The 21,419-nt window shown below is 46.7% G+C and overlaps 1 protein-coding gene across 1 annotated transcript; it reads right to left on the reverse strand.

Annotated features, from left to right (window-relative positions):
* Nucleotides 1–822: 822 nt before the first annotated feature.
* On the reverse strand, nucleotides 823–15,457 carry CHRNB3 (cholinergic receptor nicotinic beta 3 subunit). Its single transcript, XM_027653257.1, has 6 exons — nucleotides 15,105–15,457; nucleotides 11,383–11,534; nucleotides 10,287–10,331; nucleotides 4,352–4,461; nucleotides 3,244–4,126; nucleotides 823–2,369 (listed from the first exon to the last, which is right to left on the reverse strand). Exons 1-6 carry the CDS (start codon nucleotides 15,208–15,210, stop codon nucleotides 2,235–2,237), a joined length of 1,431 nt encoding a protein of 476 aa, XP_027509058.1. The 5' UTR covers nucleotides 15,211–15,457; the 3' UTR covers nucleotides 823–2,234.
* Nucleotides 15,458–21,419: the final 5,962 nt, after the last annotated feature.

Below are 21,419 nucleotides of genomic sequence, written 5' to 3' on the forward strand. Positions count from 1 at the left end.
ACACACTGAATGTTTTTGTGGGCCAACAGCAAAGGGATTTAAAGAAGCTCAGGGAGTGAATAGTGAGACTACAGAGGTAGCAGGCCCAGATGCAATGCTAAGAAGACTGGAGTCCAGACTTCAGTCTAAGAAGACTGGAGTCCAGAAGCCACACATGTGCAATGTTCACACACCTCCCACTCCAATCACTTGAACATACTGACCTTTACCAGCATAAGCCAGGCAAAGCAGCCTGGAATCAGACACATCTGTCGGATAAACACCTGAAGCACTTGCCTGGGAGAGGAGGTTGTCATCTATCCCAGCTAACAGCCTCCTGGCAGCAGTGCTCAGAGGGAATACCTATCACTACTTGAATTCAAGAGCCTGTAAATACTGGAAAGAAGAGCTTCCTGGCTGTTTTGCTTTGGATATTTCACAGTACTGGCCAGGGGAACAAATGCAACTTATACAAGAAAAGAGGAGCAGCTGGTAGAAAGGTCAATGTGCATAAATTTTATACCAGTGTCTTATGTTAAGACATCTATCTATATATGCTAAACTAAATGGGTTTGTTCTAGGTTCCTTCAATACAATGACCAGATCTGATTGCTCCTTGCTCAAACTCACATACAGAGCTAAAATATTATGAGGACTTTCCAAGAATGTGACACCTCTGTTTGAATAGATTTGAGATCAGGCTTTTTAAATGGACTGCAATCTAGCCTTGCTGACAATAAATCAACAACAAAGCCCGGTGTATAACCACTCTCACCCCAGGAATCATTTACTAAATACATCTTTATTAATAATAACCGCACAAGTAAACAGAATTTTCTGCATTGACACAATGAGATAGGATTATATTAGTTTACAGAGGTCTGGTGTTCATGCAAAACCTAAGCACAAGAATACCTCTATGTATTTTTAATACTTTCTCACCTGCATCCCTGGGGAGACAGTTTCAAGGCTACCTAAAGCTTTTACATACATTTAGTCAAAAACTGGATCTCCAACCCCTTGCTAGCCTTGAAAACATTTGCAAGTTCTGAATAGGATTTTCTACAGCACTCCATGTTGGAAAACACTGCCCTAGCAAAAGTGGTGAGAGCTTCACCTGTGTGTTCAAGAGTTTCACTTGTGTGTTTTCTGTCACATCTCACTTACAATTAAGAGCTGTTTCTAATTATGCAGGAGGATCCCATAAAGATGAATCAAAGGAATAAAATTCTGAATTGCCTGGGAAACATGAACAAGCCAACATCCAAAGATGTATCCTCCTGGTAACCAGCCCACCCCATAGCACTCAGGAGAAACTCCACTCCTGCAGCAACCACAAGTTTCATTTGCCAAAAACAATGTTCGCAGCTTCCCCCCCAAACAAACTGTTCAGGAGCATCACTGTTGCCTTAAGGAGCAGCAGAACCACGTTCCTCCAAGCCGTATGCTTCAGGTGATCTTCCACTTGTCTTGTGAACTAGCAGGTGAGAGAATCATAGTTTCTAAGCGTGGAACATAGGGAAAACCCTCACTTGTTCAGCCTTCTGGTTGAGCAGCAAGCAAAATTGCAAATAATACAGAACAGTGGGTAACACCTAGTAACACCTGATGGCTGAGATGAGAGATGAGGTGTGCATGCCATGAAGGCTGGGCAGAATGCAGGTTCTGCCACTGTTGAGCTGATCCTGCTGCAAGGTAAGGCCAGAGAACCAAGGTTTTGAACATCCCCTCTAAAAAGTATTTGTACTTTTTCTGATGCACATGCTATGCAATTATCAGTTCTGACATGTGCATAAAGTAACCTGTAGAGATTTTGTGGGTTTTACTTGGAAACATAGATAACTGAGTACAGATTTGTGTTCCTACTGTAACTTCTGTTATAAAGTAGCATTTTAACTGGCAGATCTGCCTTTCAAGTATGATCACTGTGCGAGAACTACTATTTCCAATTTTAACTAATAATCTTATCTTTTATTGTAATATAACCAAGCTATCAACAAAATAATTATAACCCAAATGTGCAACTCCAGTTTACTTTAGGACTTGGCTGTGCACCCAGCCCCTTCTCCGATTTCAGCAAAATCTGTAACTGGTAGAGTTATATGAAGATTGAAAGCACTGGTCAATGCTCACAATCAAACATCACCTTCCCTCATTCTTGCTATTGCTTCCTCTCCTGTACAACACAGACTAAACTCAAAGGCACCACCGTCCCTTGGCATTGTACTTGTTGTATGCTACTGTGGGAGGATTTTCTACAAAGCATTGTTCAACCATATCCGTAATGCAGGTGTAAAGATGAGAACTGAACCCGTCACTGACACCACCAGAAATAACCACAGGAAAATCCGGTCCAGGACTTGAGCTACAAACTTCCAGTCTTGTACAACCTGGGAAGGACAGAGGGAAGACAAACATAAACATAACAAGCCTAGTACTTTGTTGATGCTGCTGCATGTATTTCAGATCCCCAAATCTGTTTTTAAAATTAGAAGTTTGTAGAGTGCTGTATCTTAAAACTGACACAGATCACCTTTTCAGCACTCACAGCTGCAAATCACCTAGAACTCCAAAACAATTCCATAGTTCTACACACGTGGTAGTCAGACTTTTTCAGCCTGTGTGAAAGCTTTTAGCTAACTGTGTATGTGAAAGTTTACAGACTCAAAGCTTGAAGATGGCTTTATATCGAACTGGGTTTCGTTTCACTGAACTGCATTTCCCTTGAAGTGCCAGGATGAAGCTCTGGCACAGCGCTTGGACACAGGCATTGCTTCGAGCACAAGTGGTTGGACTGGCTTGTGTTTGCTTAAGTGTTTTGTTGACTCCGATTGAGTACATGTAGGAGGGGAATTTTGAATTGCGAGTCCTGGCACAGCCCTGCACACACAATAGTGCTATTTATTAAATGAATTCAAGGGACCTTTTCATTAAAAATGGCTGTTCAGAGGCTTCCAGATTCACATGTATCCCAAACTCACGCAGGACAAGGTTATTAAATTAATCCCAAACCAGGATTTCCTCCAGGAGAGTCTGCTGTGGCCTCTTGCATCTGTGAAGAGCTGGGACTCTCACATTACAATACACTTCTCCTTGAAGCAATGTGTTGTCCCAAAACCCATATTATTTATCAAGGTCCAAGGAAGAACATGTCCAAATGTGAGAGCAGGAAAGAGAGGCAAAGGGAAAAGCATGCAGAAAAGGAAAGAATTTGCAAGCTATTGCTATCAGCGATACTGTGATCTCTCCTTGTCCTTCACCTACCTGTCTGATGAAATGCTCCTTTTTAACGTGCCTGGAAATGTACCGAATGGAGTCGGTGGCCTTTTCCAGGAAAGCAACGACAATTTTTTCTCTGTCTTTTGCTTGCCCGTGTTTCTGCTTCCCCAGAAACTTTGATTTCAAAGTGCTTCCCTTTTCTTCAGCTTCAGAGAAGGAGTAGCGATCTACGTGGCCCTTCATGCAGAGCAGCCGAGGTAACTTCTGGAGAAAGAGTCTTTTAACCCAGGGAGCCATGGGATGGTAAGTTGCTGAGGATCGGTGGTGGACGTTGATGACAAACACAGTCACGATGATGGAGAGGGTCACAAAAATCATGATGAAGAGCAGATACTCACCGATCAGGGGGATGACTTTGGAAGAAGAAGGGATTATTTCCTCAATCACTAAAAGGAAAACAGTGAGGGAAACTAGAACTGACGTAGACAGTGAAAGTTTTTCGCCTTCATCTGACGGTAGGTAAAACACCAGGACAGTTAGAAAAGACAATCCCAGGCAAGGAATTATTAAGAAAAGAGTATAGAACAGGGGAAGGCGTCTCAACACAAAGGAGTAAGTGACAAACGGGTAAGAGTACAGCCCATCCTTCCTGTTGCCTTTCATACCTTTGGCATTTAAGATCTCCCACTCCCCATTATCAAAGAAGTCTGTCCTATCTACGTTTTCATCCACTAAAATCAAATCCACCATATTGCCATCATACGTCCACGACCCAAACTTCATGGAGCAGTTCTGCCTGTCGAAGGGGAAGAAGGTCACGTCCATTGTGCAGGAGCTCTTGTAACTGGCCGGTGGTGTCCAGGTCACCACTCCATTGTACTTCACCACGGCTTTGGTCATCAGGGATCCTTCAAAACGTCCATCAGCACTGGGAGTTGGATAGGAAGAAACAGTACCAAGTTCAGGATTACGTTTGTCCCGGTCTTACCACCTCTCAGCTCTGCTTTTTATCCCTTACCCGGAGCACAAGGGATGCCAACATTCATGCTGACTAAAGAAGCAACCTTGTGTCAGCACACCCAAGCTTCATGACAGTTGACATGTCTTGCCCGAGCTCTGGCCTTAGCTCTGAGTAAAGAGCCATGTTACTCACTTTTCAAACAAAACAATGTCAGGAAGCCACAGAGACTCAGAGGGGACACGGATAGCAGTGATCCCACCGTATTCCTCTGGATTCCAGGAGAGCTTGTGGTCCATCCATTCCTGTAACAAAGCAACAGAGTCCTCTGCCCACTCGTATGCAGCAGCCTCATTCCTTCCCCCAGCTCCTGCCTTCCCCCAGTGCTGCAGGGCCCCTGCTGTGCCCCTGCCCCTGTACAGCATAATGGGTAGAGCTTGGTGTAAGGCTGCTCAGATGCAGAGGGGATGCCAGATGGGCATGGCTGGGGGATGTTAATTCCCACAAGCACTGCCCCTCCATACACAGTTGGGACCCAAAAACCCATCCTGATGCAGGCAGCCTCAAGGTAGGCACTCCTGGAGACCACTTGACTCTCACTTCTCCTACCATCCTGCACAGCCCACCTGAGGGTAGTCAAAAGGAAGGAGCCACTTTCCTTTAGTACGGCACCCCTGCTTCCCTCTGTGGACCAGCCCATGGTGGTTTTGGCTGGCACGGACCCCACAGAAGAGCCAAGTGGCATGGTTACTACTACTTAAGTGTAAAAGAGGTGGCCTTTATTCACTTTTCAGTGGAGACATGGCTTTTTTCCGTGAACGGAACACAGGACCTAATATCTGTGTTCATTGTCCTTGCAAAAAAATCATTTTCTTTCATCAGAAAGATCTGTACACTATTGCAGCTTTTTCAGATGGAGAGATAATAAAAAAGTGGCTCCAGCAATCTGGAGATTACCACAGAAATGCAGTGGAAAATCAGCTCTCTGATCTCTGTTCATTATAGATGAGGATTTTCACTTGCCCACAGAAACAGCAGCGATATGACACAAGACATGTAGACTGTGGTCAAAACCAAGAAGCAGAAGATGAACCAGTTTCCATTAGGTTCCAGCACTAAGGAATCTCCAGGGATGTGGGGGCCTCAGTCTTCCCTGGACGATTTCCTCCACGACTTAAGGAAGAACAAAAAAGCTGTATTCTCTGATTCCTCTTCCACTGTATTGTTCCTCTGTTACTTCTTTGATTCCACATGTGTTTCACAGCTATACCTACAGACACTTGTTATTGCAACCCTTTGCAGTGTGACAGCAACCCGGAGCCTCAGCAGAGACCTAAACAGGGACAGGGAGAGTGAACATCCTGCTCGTCCAGGGGTAGGGAAGGGATAGGGCCCAAGGTCAAGGGTAGGTGGTTGGTAGGCCCCTCCCAAAATCTGGCACAAAGCACAAGCAAAGGAGGCAGTTGCTCAGGGTGACACCGTGGCAGAGTCAATGGCCCCACTACCTGCACCAGAAGAGATATGCACCTATTCTCTGAACTGCCCAGATGGCTGGTATCAGGTGTCAGGCATGGCTTTCCACCCCTTGCTCCTGAAGAAGGGATGGGAGCTGTTCAGGCGTGGAGAGAGGGGTCGTTGCTGCTCTCAGCCTCACCATCAGGAACAGAAAACATCACGTTTCATGTGAACTTTCTGAGGTTGGGTATCTAACAGATGTTTACAGCAACCTGGGCTGTTAAGCGGTCACAGTCTCACAGATGTCCTGGACACTTCCTGTAATAGGTGCAACAAGGCTTAGGCTGGAAACATATATCATAGTCAGGGCTGATAGCAGCAGCCAACACAGTCAGCTTGTAGCCTGCATTAATACAAGAGCAGCAAATGTCCTGTGACCCACCTGGAGATATAATCATCCCTCTGGAGTTGAACTGGAGCAGGCCCTTGGCCTGGGTTATTTGCTGCATCTGCAACACTCCTCGCTTCTCCCCGCCCTGCATTGATTTCTCTCCCAGCTAAAGTGCTCTTTCATGTCTGCAAGGCAAATGGTTGTATGCCTTTTTACTAGAGCAGAAAATAGGATGTGTGCAGATTTTGAAGTTGAGCAGTTTAGAAAAAATAGGAATCTCCCTGTGGGCTACGCTGATACGAACTGTAGCAGCAGGCCCCTTCCTCTCTTCTCCCTTTCTTCCAAGCAGCTCCAGACCTTCTAATTGCTCTTTCTTTTCTCCAGTTCTGTCAAATTCCTATCTCTGTGCTGTCACTCAAGAGCTTAACCCATAGCAAGTGGACCAAGAAACACAGGATCCAGATTCTCGACCCTTAGTTTACTCCATAGCTTGCCTGAGTCCAGATACTTTCTTAGCAACCACTAAAAGCTTCTCTGCACCTTGTGTGTTTCTGCCTGCATGCTCATCAAGTCCCACCATCTTGAGCATAAGGATATTTTAGTTTAAAAAAAAATTAAAATCCTTGGATTTAAGTTTTTGCCCACCTAAGAAAAGTCAGAGAAATGATGAAGGTAATCAAGAGCAGTCAGCATGGATTCACTAAAAGTAAATCATGTTTGACTAACCATATTGCCTTCTATGATGAAACAACTACCTGGATGGATAAGGGGAAAGGAGTGAGTATTGTCTACCTTGACTTCAGCAAGGCTTTTGACTGTTTCTCACGACATCCTCGTAGGCAAACTCTAGAAGCATGAACTGGATGAGAGGACAGTGAGGGGGATTCAGAACTGGCTGAATGCAGATCCCAGAGTGTCATAATCAGTGGCAGAGGGTCTAATCGAAGGCCTGTCACTAGTGGTGTCCCCCAAGGTTCAATACTGGGCCCAGAATTGTTTAACTTATCCATCAATGACTTGGACAAAGGGGCAGACGCCTCCTCAGCAAAATCACTGATGACACAAAGCTGGGAGGAGTGGCCAGTACTTCAGAGGGCTCTGCAGCCCTTCAGAAGGACCTGGACAGGTTGGAGAGTTGGGCAGAGAAGAACCTTCTGAAATTCAACAAAGGCAAATGCAGGGTCCTGCACCTGGGGAGGAATTACCCCAGGCACGAGTAAAGGTTGGGAGCCATCCTGCTGGAAAGCAGCTCTGTGGAGAAGGACCTGGGGGTCCTGGTGGACAACAAGCTGTCCATGAGCCAACAGTGTGCCTGTGTGGCCAAGAAGGTCAGTGGGATCCTGGGATACATTAGGAAGAGCATGGCCAGCAGGTCGAAGGAGGTGATCCTGCCCCTGAACTCTACCCTAGTGAGGCACATCCAGAGTTCTGTGTCCAGCTCTGGGCTCCTCAGGACAAGAGAGAGATGGAGCTCTTGAACTGAGTCCAGAAGAGGGCAAAAAAGATGATCAATGGACTGGAGCATCTCTCCTATGAGGAAAGCTGAGGGTGTTGGGCCTGTTCAGCCTCGAGAAGAGACAACTGAGGGGGAACCTCATCAATTACGTAAGTATCTGAAGGGAGGGTGTCAAGAGGATGGATACAGGCTCTTGTCAGGTTGTGGAGTCTCCCTCACTAGAGACATTCAAGAACCATCTGGATGTGATCCTGTGCAATGTACTCTAAAATGACAGGGCTTAAGCAGGGAGATTGGAGCAGATGACCTACAGTGGTCCCTTTCAAAAATACCCATTCTGTGATTCTGTGACTGTGATTCCCCCTCAACCTCAAACACCCAGGGTGAAGGACAGACTTCCCTCACCTACCCAGCAGCTGCAGAAGGAGAATGTCTAATGTCCCTCTGTCATTAGAGAGTTCTGGTTTGTTTTAGTGTTTTTCACTTTTCCCAACCCAAATGAAAAAACAAATTAATTCTGTTTGGTTTTATGTACTTTTTTCCTAGATGTTGTGCTTATACACTCTAATAATTTCCCAAGCAGTGGATTGCATGTGGACAAGTTCAAACTAAGCCTATACAAATGCACAATTCCCAGAGCAGGACACCTGCGTCAGGCTACAGGTGTTTAGTGCACAGCCTGACATTCTGGGAATACCTGAATGTGTGAAAATCAGAATCTGTGCCTCATTTTCTGCTCCCTTTGCATTTCATTTGGGTCTTGATGCTCTCAGCCCACCAGACTAAGAAGGGGTATTATAAACAGCACCAACTCCTGAGAGCCCAGCTCAGCAACTCTGGAAAATCACAGGGCTGAGTTACCCTGGGGAGCTGCCCTGGCTAAAATCTGAGCACAGCCTCCAAAGGCCTCCAGAGAAGTCAGCATGTCTACAGTGCACACTTCTGGGTACATCCTTCTTTTAGCATAGGCAAAAGGATCACACAAAGTGCCCTGGTTCTCTTCCACACCCAAGAGACATTGAATGGATGGTGGCACATCACTAACGTCTGCAGCATGTTTGGAGTAACCTCCAGCAGAACCTGACTTGCCACAGTAAGAGAGGTGACCCAAGCTCCAGGTTGTGACTCTGGGAGGTCACCGCTGCAATACAAGCAGAGTGCTCAGCATGGGAGGGTTAACCCAAAATGTTCCCACGCAGGTTTAAGCAGCAATGGAGAGAGAGTTGGCAGGTGCCTATCTGTATTAGCTTCTCAGACCTAATACCCTTGGACAGTCTGGACTTGCATTTGGCCTCCTGGTGGGAGTCAAGGTCCCCCTCCTCTGCAGCCACTGTCATGCAGGTGAAGACATCACCCAGCCAGAGGGATGAGGCTGCCCCGGAGTACATGAGACTGCTGTCCTAGACTGAGCAAGCAGCCAGCTCTTCCCTAAGAAGAAGGAGAAAACCAAACCCAGGAATATTCTATCAAAAGCTGCAAAAGGCTGTAAAATCTTTCAAGGGATACTTGTAGGAACAGAGAGAATGAGGAGGGTGAAGTGGGTTGATTTCACAGCTGCAGGCTGCAGGGCTTGGGTCTGCAGGGGAAGGTGGGTGTTGTAGCCTGTGAGGAGAATGGATGGGAAGGGGGACAGGACAGATGAGGGTACAGGGGTCTCTATAAAAGGGCTCTGCTGTCTGCCCCAAGTGGATACTCAAAGTAAAGAAGTCAAGACCTGTCCCTGTGCACGAAAGGGGCTCTGCAACTGCAGCTGAAGGTGGGGAAAATGTAATACCACAGATATTTTAGGGCAGGCTCTCAGCATCTGGATTTGGATCAGAGGCAAACTCCTCCAGCAAAAGGAGAAATTCCTGTCTTTTGTGTAGTGAGGGGAAGCCTAAGCTTTTCCCTCTTCAAGGGAGAGCATCTTTGCACACAATGTCCATATAGTTTTTAGGGGTCTTGCTCCACCCAGAAGCTCACACTCACTGCAGCACTACAGGACCCAGACTGAGACAAAATCTGAGCCACATTTCTCCCCCACCAGCCCAGGGACCCCCAGGGACCTTTTTCCATGGCATGATTTCAAGTGCAGCTCGTTTTTTATGTCCTCGTCCTGGGATCAGCTGACATGTTTGTAGATACTCACATGGCTGAGAGACTTAAAATAATTGTCACAAGGTCAATAAGCTGGTACAATGTAACCTAAACCAACAGCAGTGTTCTTCAGGACTGAAGGCAAAAGGAGACCTAGCAGTTCAACTTGCACTGTTCCTGCATTTGTATAAATCATTGTCACTTCCAGAACCAATTATGTTAGAGAGATATGATTAATTTGCTACAGCTTTTATTAGAGAAGGGTGTATGGGGGTGTGTGTGACATGCTGGCCTTTTCTTTCTCTTTACATATACCGAAGAATGAAGAAGAAAGCTATCTGAGGCACCATTCTTACCTCAGGCAAGGGAGACAGTACTTGTGTGACCTCTAAGTCTGAGACAGGATAGTCCCTCAGGGCACATTCAACATCCCAGGGATAGCCACTGCAGTATCAGGTGTGTTGCTTCCCTGAAATACAGCTGGCTTGAACACAGAGCTGGAGTGCAGCTCAGGAAAAGAGGGTACCCTATGTCCTAAAGGCCCACCTGCCTGCTTTTCTGTCTCTTTACGCATTTTCTAGAGCGAGAAGACCAAAGTAAAAATTTCAGGCAAGGTAACATGATGCAACCTTTGTCTGGCCACTCAGCACCATGAAATGGGATGGATGACACAGTGGGCAGCAGTCTGGGATGGCCACTCAGGTCAGTAGCCCCACATGGGGAAAGGGGAGATCTGATGTGGTTTAACTTACCTGTTTCAGCCACACATTGGTTGTCATCAGCTGATTCTTCTCATCCTAGGGTGACACAAGGTAGAGAGGATTGCAATATAAAAACAGACAGTAGAAGCAGACCTAGTCTAGTGAGTCCAGGATATGAGATCCCGCTGAGATGAGGAGATCCCTGTGGTCCTGTTTCCCCATGAGCCTGGGCTCTTCAGTCACTGTTGGGGGAAATGAACTGACTTCCTGGGTGCTGTCCCTGCTCTCACTGGGAGCTCCTGCAGCCGGAAAATGGAGGTCTGGCATTTCACAGGAGCTCGAAGGCATCGCATGCCAAAGACCAGGGAGGCAGCAGGACTCAGCCAGCCAGTGGTGTCAGGTCACACACACATGGCTGTGGGCTCACAGGGTGGCTCAACTCCCCGCACTGCTCAGCCTAGAGGGAGTTTGGGAAGATACAAGCTGAAACATTGTCCTGAATATGTAAATAAAGTACAAAATTAGAGTTTGCCTTCCACAGTACAAGAGGACACTGCCAGGGGCTGAGGGATGTAAGGAGCACACTGTTGTGTGGGTACCTCTGGGCCTTGTGGAAATTCTGCTGTGCATTGCAGTGGAAAGGGAAGGGAAAATTTCCACATGGGCAGAAACATGGGATTGACTGTTTTGCCTCTAGAGTTTTATCTGAGTAACCAGCTGGGTTAAGACATGAACTGCCATTGGCCTGGAGACAAACTTGCTTAGAATGAATAATATCCAACCAGTTCTACCCTTTGTCACCCATCCTGTAGTTGCCTTGTCATTAAACTGCAAATACAGACACCAGGGACTGTCTGGTATGGGTTGTTTGATAAAAACCTGATGGACATTAGGTCTTATTTCCTGAGAACAGGAGGGGGAAAAGGACCTTCAGGTTTCCTTCAAAACAAATGAGTCCTACAGCCCATGCTGTATGTGGGGCAAGAGGCCACAACACCGTATCACGCTCGGCCTTTCGCTGCCCAACCATCACTGTGCATTTCGTGCATGAGCAGGCAAAAGCCAACAGCATCATCGGCCCTCCCAGGTGGATACATGCCTCTCTATAAAAGAAGGAGTGTTTTACCAAGCCTGATGCAACACTTACCACATCCACAAGCTGCGATATCTTTAATCCAAAGAAGACTTTGATGGTGTCATTGGAGTTTTCCACAGGACGGATCCATTTCTGATAGCCTTCAAATAAGTGCCTGAGGAGCGCATCCTCGTTTTCAGCGATTGAGCTGAAGGCATCCACGTCTGGAAGAGAACAACACAGAGTGGGGACATGCCAGAAAGCAGACATGGAGAAAGCCACGACATGAAGGAGTGAGGCAGAGCGATGATGTGAGACAAATTCGCCTCTGGGCAGTTCTTGTCTTGTACAGTAAAATCTGTAGGAATTCAAATGCATAGACTCTCAGCAGAAACAGAACAAGAGGATGGAAAGACAAGATACACACACAGAAAAACCCTTCAGTCCAGAGCACTGACTGTACTAGGTTTATATTTTCTGTGACCTTTTTGTCTTGGGACAACACACTTGCCCAGTCTTTCTTGTTTATTACTCTTTAGAAGACTGACAGGTTCAGAACATCAGGTTCCCTCTTTCACTCTTGAGTAGCAAATATCCAGCCTGATAAAAAAAACACCTGGAGAAAGAGTTCTGATATTTCAGATATCTATGCTGTACCACAGAGAGCTGGGGCCACAGGGGAGACCTGGTCACTGTGGGGCAAACCCCAGTTGGCTAGCTGTGGCAGCAATTCACTGTGGGCAATTCAGGGTCCAGGGATTTCACTTGCACTTGGCCAGTTTCTGTGGCCTCTCTGAGATGGAGGCTGTTCTGCACAAGGATTGGGGTGGTGGAATTTCCTCGCTGTGAGACAAGCCTGAGGGAGCCTCATGCAGGACTTGAAAGTAAATCCTCCTTCTGGAGTTAACTAGGGGATAGCAGCAAATCATCCAGAAAGCTGAATTGTCCCAGTGGACAGGTGGGGCAGGTAGGCAACATCAAAAACCAAAAGGAGCTCATCTGGCAACAGCAGGAGCTGGATGATGCAACCAGGGCCAGGTCTGCCCTGGTAAGCAAGGCAAGCACAGAGGCATCATACGTTGTACCTGCAAGACTTGGGACTCCCACGATCTCTGACACCATGCTCTCCCCCTTGTTACTGTGAAAGGGGAAGGGCAGTTCAGACCCTCCAGCCTTCCCAAAATTTCACCCCCACTCCCTGTGATGCCAAGGTCCTGACATGACCTCCACCCCTTCCCTTGTGAGTACACACAGCACACAAGGATGAGAAGGATTTTACCTCTCTTCAAAGCCACCATGAAGGAAAAAGGAGCTCCTGCCGACTGACCTCATACTGCTGGGGTGACAGCCAGTATTGCTGTGTCAGCAGTCAAAGGAGATTCTACAGGGTGCTGCCTGGGGCCCAGCTCATGCTGTGCCAGCTCCGGGGTGAGCCCCCTGTGCCTGGATTGCCAGCCATTAGGTGCAATTAGGAAGGGTCTGCAGGCAGAGGATCACGGCCGAGGGACAGTGCAAGGACAGGACTGTGGGAGAGCCCTGGTGGGAGGGCACAGTTAATGGGCTCACACACACTGTGCAGCAAACATGAGAGTCGAGACAGCCCCCAGAAGGGTCCCTATGCCACAGGGAGAGAGGACAGGGCATCTGAGCGCAGCAGCTCCTCCAGAGAGAAAACTGGAGGCAGAGGGTAGTGCTCTGTCACATACATGGAAGAAAGTATATAACCACATACCACTGTCTCTGTCCATTTCCTCTTCCCCAGCAGCTGCTGCACATCTCCTGGGCAAGACAGGCTGTGCAGCCTCCTCTACCTCAGCGGGGTCTGTCTGAGGCTGTGGGCAGGGCAAGACCTGGCAGCAAGCAGCACAGATGAAGAACTGCCTAAAGCGAAAACCTGCTCTCATGCCAGAGCTTTCCACGGGACAAAATCATTCCCTCATGCAATCTGGGTTCTCTTAAGATAGCACAAGGTCCAAGCAACGCTGTTGTCCCCCGCTTCCAGACACAGCAAATGACTGTTCCTCTTTGAGGAGTTATAAACACTGAAATCTAATGATTGCCACTCACACAGGGTGACAATTAACTTTCCTGTCAGATGTTCTAGGACAAGGTATGTTTGTCCCCTGTGCTTGGAGTGCAGCTGTGGTGGGGTTACTAATCCCTTGTGGGGGATAGAGGCTGGCTGGTCAGAGGGAGCTTTCAAGCTCATTTCCACCTGCTTTGTCCCACAGCCAGGAATGGCTCATGCAGGTGACAATACAGGTTATAGCAGCTCTTGTGGCCACCCCTTCCTTGCCTCTTTGTCACAAGCCCTTAAGGTCTTCTGTTTCCAGCTGGGAACCACAAATGTCCCTTCTGCTTGTTCCAGGGCCTCTTTTCACGCCACAGATTTTTCTAGCTCTATCACAGCAAATTAAGGACAGAGTGTGGGGTCTATCCTAGGAAACTAGATTGGCTGCCCAAACATGCCAGACAGGCATTGCATCCACAACCAAAGGAGGAGAAAGAACACATTTCTTCCTCCTCACTACCCACAACCTCAGTGATCCAATCCCCTGACACATAAGAGTCTCTGCAGAGACTCCGTCTCCTAAACTTTTCACCTTCCCTTTAGGAGCTTCATAGGAATATATGGTTGTTAAAAACAGGCAATTTAATGGAAAAGCCATTGAATAGAAAAATCCATAACACCTAAAGATGCAGGATCAAAATCAGCTTTGTCTTAACGCTAGAATACATTGCTCTGGGTTTATTTGGATATGACTTCCCGCGCACATACATGCAGCCACACACCCTGTGTGTCGGTGGATGTGTACAACATCCCTCATAGGAAAATGGTGCCATTTCACAGCCCACACCTCACACAAAGTTCAGGGACCCTAATGCTCCAAGAGGGTATAGCAGAGAGGTGACAAAGCTGTTTTGGGGGATGGACATGTTGATTCTCATCTGCTGGGGAAGCCACAAAAGAGTGAAAAAGAGATGTCTCACAAAGAATTAAGTCAGAAAGAAGAAGGTTGCTGCCTTTGTAAGGCAGCCTCAGTACTTGTATAAATACAGTTTAAAAGCAGAAGCTATTAATGGGAAGTAAGACATGTCAAGTGTGAAAATAGCCTAACAGTTTCTTTGATCAAGACCCATCTGATGAAGAAGCCAGCTAATGACACGGAGAAAACACTGAAAAAGACAGAGAAACAGCCACAGGACAGATACATCCGTGACTGGTGCACAGAGGAGGCAAAAGCTGGGGAGCTCCTCGGCAGGTTACCATGTATGCAAGTACCCGAGCGCTGTTTGCCATCCCCACTCTTCCCCAGGTTTTTGTTTCTCTCTGTGGTCCGTGCAAGTAGCAGTTCTGCACCGGTGCAGGAACAGGAGTGTTGAGGCAGGAAGCCTTCTAAACAAATGCGCTAAACACCCCAAGAAACACAGACAGGACAATTAGCCTTTCATCAGTTTGCCTGAGGCATTTCAGTTTCCCCTCTTGGTGATGGAGATTCTCCTGTGATTTCCTTTAGCAGTGAGAGTCAAGCTTAGGATTTTTTTCTGTTACTTTCTACCCCACAACCGCCCTGCCACCAGTTATTAAAACCTTGTTGTGAAACTGCCTGTGGTTGCAACACAAAGGCAGCAGCTGATATAACCCTCTTTTGCTAGTCAAACAATGTTTAGAGGAGGACCAAGGGAAGCCAGTATTCATCTTAACCCAGAAAGCAGCAAAGCTAAGAGCCCAGTATAAAAAAAGATCTTGACCACCTGCAGCTCAGCTCGTAAGAAGAAGAAATCACACCTACCTGAGTGGCTCAGACACAGAGCAAAGAGCACCAGGGACAGCATGGGCACCGTAGTGGCTTCTCCTTCAAATCTGATCTTCTGTTTTCGGAAGCAAATCGGTCTCATCTTAGTAGGGGACTAAAACAATCTAGTTGAAAACCAAGGCGGACAGCTGAGTCTGCAAGGCAAGGCAGCACCTTTCTAGCCTTATCTTGCCCTCGTTGTGATGCTCGGTAGATCACACTCCATTGATTTTCAGTCAGCTGTCACATCCCCTAAGTCTAAAACAGGGCTCTGGGTCCTAAACTCTGACTGATCTGTTTGTGGCAGTATTTAGGTGGCTAGAGCCACTGCGGTCTAAGAGTATAAGAGAAGCAAGTCTTTTGAGGAGAAATGTCTTTCACTATACTGCTAATTACAGCTGGGGAAAAAAAAAAAACAAAACAAAAAACCAGGCTGCAGATCAAACCCAAAGATAAATCACATGCCTCAAAGATTTCCTGTTTGCTCCAGCTGTATCAGTTGGTCTAATAATAGAGGCAGATTCCCTACAGACATAACTTAGCTTATTCATTTTTCATACTACACTTGCCATTTTACAGCCATAAAATGGATTTGGGGGGGAAAAAATGCCAGTTAGATATAGGTGGGTAGACAACGGTGATTTCTAAATTTATATCTCATCACCCTTACACAAAACATCACAGACAACAGCACAGAAGTGCTTGCACAGTACTAATCATTGGCACAGCTTAATAGAGTATGTTGCCCCGGGGTCTTGTGTTTAGCAGTGAGAGTGATGGGGCCTTTGGTTATTTAGCCAGTTCCTTTGTAAGTGTCAGCCCTCCACAGTGACACTGTGGACAGGGCTTCTTTCAGAAACAGCCAGAAATCACTGATAATCAAAAGCGATGCACGTTCCTCTTTTCCTGTTCCCCTGCCATTCCTGTGCCAAAGGATATCAGGATCTTCTCTTTTTTCTTTTCAAATGAAAGTCCCTTTGCAATCCCTTTCAAAAGAGCAGTTACCCCTGAACTTCTCGAGTTTAAGGAAGAGGGGTCCAGAATTCTATTAGTTTGCCCCCGGCCCAAAACTCTTCCTGCTTTGATTTATTCTTACTGGCTATTTAATTGCTTGTTGACTTTTATATGGGAAGTCTGGGTTTTATTCAGCAACATTGGGCTCAGTTCTTGCAGCGGCCCAGATTTTGGTACAGTCATAAGCTATGTGATTCAGATTTGCCTTATCTAAGCTCCTCACAGGGGATTGATAACTGTCAGCTGTAACCTTATCAAATTATATTCAGCTTCCTGTAATGAAAAAGTTGTCATTTAAGTGTGGTTCAAAGTCACATCGCTGCTACAAGTAACGTTCTTGTAGTGTCCTATCAACTTATTTCTGCTTCTGTGGCCTTGCAGCCTACCTCATCCATAGCTCTTGGGCAGGCCACCGGCAGCAACTCAGTGAGTTTCCTTTCTCCACTGCTGTGCTGCACATGGGGAATCTGCAAGGCCCCTTGTCAGTTCCTCGGTTCTGCCAGTATTCACCCAGCAGGGCTAGAGGAGCAGCTGGCTTCCTCTTCACCTTTCCTCATCCCAGATGCAGAAGGCAAGTAAAAAACAAGAGGACTACCAAAAACTGCCTTGAAGGAAGTGCATTGTCATCACCAGCTGCTGGCACTACCAGACTGCTCAGCTGACCCATTAAATGCAGACCAGGCACAAGCACACAACTAGTTGAGATACACAGAAAGGGACCTTTTTTTTTATCCTGGCATCAAAGGAACAGCAGTCATCTGGTTGGAATGGTGTGGACAGACAGCACCACAATGTGCCATAAAGTTGAGTGGGGGTTAACAGAATTATTCTGCCCAGTGTAAATTTTTGTGTAACAAAGCTACCCTTTTAAAATGTTGTCTGCAGACTAGCCCATGCTTTCCACCATGTTTGTGGTCCTCTACAGGACTCAGCACTCTCAGGGCATCATCCAACATTTTTGTTTCATGACTGCAAGCCCCAGCTTTTCCCCACTGATGCCTCTGATTGTAATTACTGACCAAGAGCATGTCCAGGCATTGCTCTGTTAGACAACACAAGAGAAACTTGTTTTTCATAAGGCTTTAATGTGCTGCCTTGTGGCAATGGAGTTAATTTATTAGCTGGCTATAGGAGTAGGCTTTTTGCTAGTACATGATAGTTGCTTGGAGGGAAATATGAAGTATGCTTGCATTTCCATTGTCCCCACCCTCTGCTAGATTGTGACAAGAGGTAAGGACCTACCTTGCCTGGTATTTGTCTTCCAGAGTTATCCAACAGCCAGAGGAGGGTGCTGGAGAAATAAATTCTGTTTACCTGCTGGTGGTGTTTTCTGTTTATGAGTCTTTATTAATCCATACACCTCCAACATTTTGGAAAGGGAGGTACACATGACAGGCCATGAAGCCTGAGGAGCATCCCCCCTGAGGCAGCAAATTAATTCTTGGGTAGAATTCCACCTGTGGCAGTATTCAAGTGGCTGTTCCCTATCAAGAACATGCCTTTGATTTTCCACAGGTTTCATGGGATTTGTAACAGAGATGAGGCTGCACTTCCAGGCTGCTAAGAGCTGAGAACTGCCTGACTAAAGGCAATGCTGGGGCTGGGCCTCAACCACTAGGTAGCAAAAATGCCAATAAAAAGAAAAAGAGAAATCCCCCTAGAGGCACAAATTCATAAGTTTGAGCCCTTCCTCCTCCTCCTCCTCCTTCTCCTCCGTGCACCCTTTTCCGGCAGGCAGCTACACCGCATCCCACTGTCCCTCATCTCTACCGCGGTGCCGCAGCACTTTCCTCCTCCACCTCCTCCTCCTTCGTTTTTTCTTCTCTCACGCCGAGCGGAGGTGCTCTGACCTTTTCCCTTGCCTTTCCCCTGTCCCGTTCCCGCTGTCCCAGCTCCCCGCCGTGGTAGGACGCGGGCAGCGCAGGCAACACCGCGCGGGATGCCCAGGGCCATGCTGAGTTAAGGACTCCCCGGAGGATTTCGGAGGGCGTGGATATAACTGATGCGTCGGACTTGTTGGTGCTGCGATGCGTATTGCACGCTGCGTGAGCTCTGTTCGGGAGACCAGCCTAACACGCTCGGCTTTGCAACCTCGTGCTTGGAATCATGCACTTGTCTGTGTGTCAGCTAGGGAACAAGCAGCCACTTAGCACAGCAGGCTCGGAAAGGGCTGATGGGCTCCCAGAGCTGAATTAACTTTCAAGTTGCACCCATGTAGCTGTTTCAGCTGTGACCAGGCTCTGTGTACAGGGACAAGGTTCTGCAGAACAAGGGCTGTTTCAAGTCCTTGGCTTCCTTGGCAGTTTCCTACCACGAGAAGCCTCTCTGCCCTCCTTCCTCCACCACGTTTATGTGAATGCATGCTTGAGACAGTACTGAGTCCCTGTGCCTTTTGACAGCACACAGCAGCTCAACTGCCTGCTGCTCATTTCCCTGTAAAAATCAACCACTGCTTCACTGGGACTGGAGACAGGTAGGGACTTGGGCTCTTTGGAGATGCACAGGCTCATCACCACTGTAGGCACATTATTATTTCTAACAGATTGTTCTCTGCATTAGAATCTTTGTTTTCTTTTTCCAGTTCTAACTTAATGGTGAGGTCTCATTCAGGAGGTGGCACCACGTCTCAGGGCACTGTGACCACTTCCTGCATTTTGGTGGCACTACCCAGCTTTGAATATGAAAATCTTCTAAACCATTTGTTCCGAGTTGATAACTGTAAACAAAGATCTGGCTCAGCTCTGCTATTTTCTCAGCTTCTCTTTCCATTTCATCAGGCTGATTGATCTCTGCTTTCATAAATGCTCCTCGCAGCCCAAATTTTATCCGCAGCATCATGGACTTGCTGTTCAGGTGTCAAGGCTTGGAAGACTTCAGTGGTAGGGAAACTACTAGTGAGGGCCAAGACTTTGCAAAGTGTGAGAGAAAACTCTCTTTTAAAGATAACTTCTTCAGGAGTTTCAGAGAAACTTTGTTCACGTCTAGCTCTGCATCAACCTGTTTGCCTCTCATTTTCAGTGGTAACAACTGCTGCCTGGGAGCCTTCATTCCAACACATGCAGTGCTCCATGCCAAGAGGTTCCACTTGCTCCTTCCAGTTTAATTTAAGGTTTTTTATCTCGAAGGCAATCATAAAATTCAAAGAGCAATTCCTGCCACATCCTATGGCCTCGATAAGCCACCTGAATCCTCACATAGCTTTGTTCATTTCATCCACTTCTCTTCTTATGTGACAGCCCCATCACACAGCTGGAATGGTGGCAGCTGACAATCTTTCTTTTTTGGAGCTGCTCCATCTGGCATGGGAGGGTAGGGGACTTCCTTGAAGATATCATAGCAAAATCAAATGCTTCATCAGAAATTTGATGAGATCTACAAGCTCTGTCCCTCTCTGCAGTTGAGGGCATTTGCTCTTTATAATCTTCTCCTGAGTCAGCAGATATGGTTGCTCTGTGGGTCAATGCAATTCAAAAAGAGGGGTTTTTTTAGCTTCAGAAATATGTCTGGACACAGATAATAATTCTGTATTGTCCAAAATATTACAACAATCACCATGTTTCATCAACATGTACTAAAAATGTTTGGAAGCCCATACTCTCTTGTCTCTTTCTTCACTACATTACATACATTACTGAACATTGTCATGGTGCTTGTGGCTTTTTCCATTATGTTTTAATAAAAAGAAGTGCAATTGCTGTTGTACATTTTCCTGTGCTGCTCTCTGCCTCTTGCTACCTGGTTGGATTAGAGACTTAGAGATTATTCCACAAGTTCTCCACCATTTTCAGCTTACATTTCTGTGGAAAAGTGTTACATATCATATACTCAAATCTGCGAGTACACAGTCAAACAGTGCTTCATGAATACAATCTTCTTACTTGAATTTCTGTACAATGTGAGTTGTTCTACCTTTTTTTTTTTTGAAAGCTACTATTTTTACAGAAAATGCAGCAGGACAATTGTCTCAGCCACATTAAGCCTTAGAAAACTCAGGCTGCTGAAAAACATATTTCCCCAACCCTCCCACTGAGCTACAGGACAGCTGCCTGTGCCTTCATCTTCAGCTTTCAGAAATACATTGGAAGAAGATAGGAGCACTTAAAAAAAAAAAAAAACAAACTAAAAAAAAAGAAAAAAATTAACAAACCAAAAACCAAAGCAAAACAAAACAACAAACCCAAGTATTAAACCCTTGCTTGTGTTCCAAGGTGGACGCTCTCTGGCTGACTCACATCTGTTCTGACCATTTCCCTTTCACCCTGTGAGCTTTTCAGAAACCTTCTCCTGCCACTCATCAGCAGCATGCCCTGTCACCCCTGGCATACCTTCCCACTAAAAACCAGAGCCAGAGATGTTAAAAGGCTCCCCGTTTGGCTGACAGACAATCTGAGTATAGGATGGCCAGCTATTCAGGCCCTGTCTTGCTAAGACTGACTTTATAGGTGCTCAACAAATGAGAAGATGCTGAAGTCCCACAAAGGGAAACCGAGCGTGTTCCACTTAAAAACGTTCCATCTCCAAATGGTGGCTGGGTTTCTGCGAGGTAGAAACCCCGGGCAATGCCAAGGATCTTCAGCCACCCAGGACCCAGGCTGTTTAGTATTCCTGTGAGCAAGACCCCTGATGTTGAAGGAGGTTGTGGTAAGATGGGAGTCGGTCCCTTCTCCCAGGCAGCAAGCGATAGAACAAGGGGAAATGGCCTCAAGTTGTGCTAGGGGAGGTTCAGGTTGCATATTAGGAAAGATTCCTTCACTGAAAGGGTGGTTGAGCACTGGAACAGGCTCCTCGGGGAAGTGGTGGAGTCAAAATCCTTGGAAGTGTTCAAAAAAATGAGTAGGTGTGGCACTTCACAGTGTGTTTTAGTGAGCATGGCAGTATTCAGTCAAAGATTGGACTAGATGATCTTGGAGGTATTTTCCAGTCTGAAGGGTTCTGTGATTCTGTGTTTGAGATGTGCCTTCTGCATGATAACAAATGATCGCAACTCTCGCCCAGGGAGAAAGGGGCCTGGGCCCTGTGCTGGACCCAGCCTGGACTCATATTTGGAGGCTGTAGCACAACGAGAGTGAAGGACTCCTGCTCAGCTACATTACAGCCAAGAATTTTACAAAGTGGGAATTTTAGCATTTGGGAGACTCAGCTGGGTGGAGCAGCTCCTACGAAGTGCATGAATTTTACTCTGGATTGTCCAAGGCTAAAAAGCAGAAACTGCTCTGGCAGCAGCAAGTCAGCAGACCAGACCTCACCTCTGTCACAGAATCATAAAACCACTTTGTCCATGGGAAAACAGTAGTGGGG

This window comes from Corapipo altera, unplaced genomic scaffold, assembly GCF_003945725.1.
Source record: "Corapipo altera isolate COAL_440 unplaced genomic scaffold, ASM394572v1 61305, whole genome shotgun sequence".
Classification (NCBI taxonomy): domain Eukaryota; kingdom Metazoa; phylum Chordata; class Aves; order Passeriformes; family Pipridae; genus Corapipo; species Corapipo altera.

What these genes read in the sequence shown, in the direction of transcription:
- CHRNB3 (XM_027653257.1), bottom strand. Translation starts at nt 15,210, where the DNA reads ATGAGACCGATTTGCTTCCGAAAACAGAAGATCAGATTTGAAGGAGAA. An exon ending in GACATTGTTTTGTTTGAAAA is followed by an intron (nt 4,127 to 4,351) that starts GTGAGTAACATG and finishes TCCAACTCCCAG; the next exon opens with TGCTGATGGACGTTTTGAAG. An exon ending in AGGAGCATTTCATCAGACAG is followed by an intron (nt 2,370 to 3,243) that starts GTAGGTGAAGGA and finishes TGTCCTTCCCAG; the next exon opens with GTTGTACAAGACTGGAAGTT.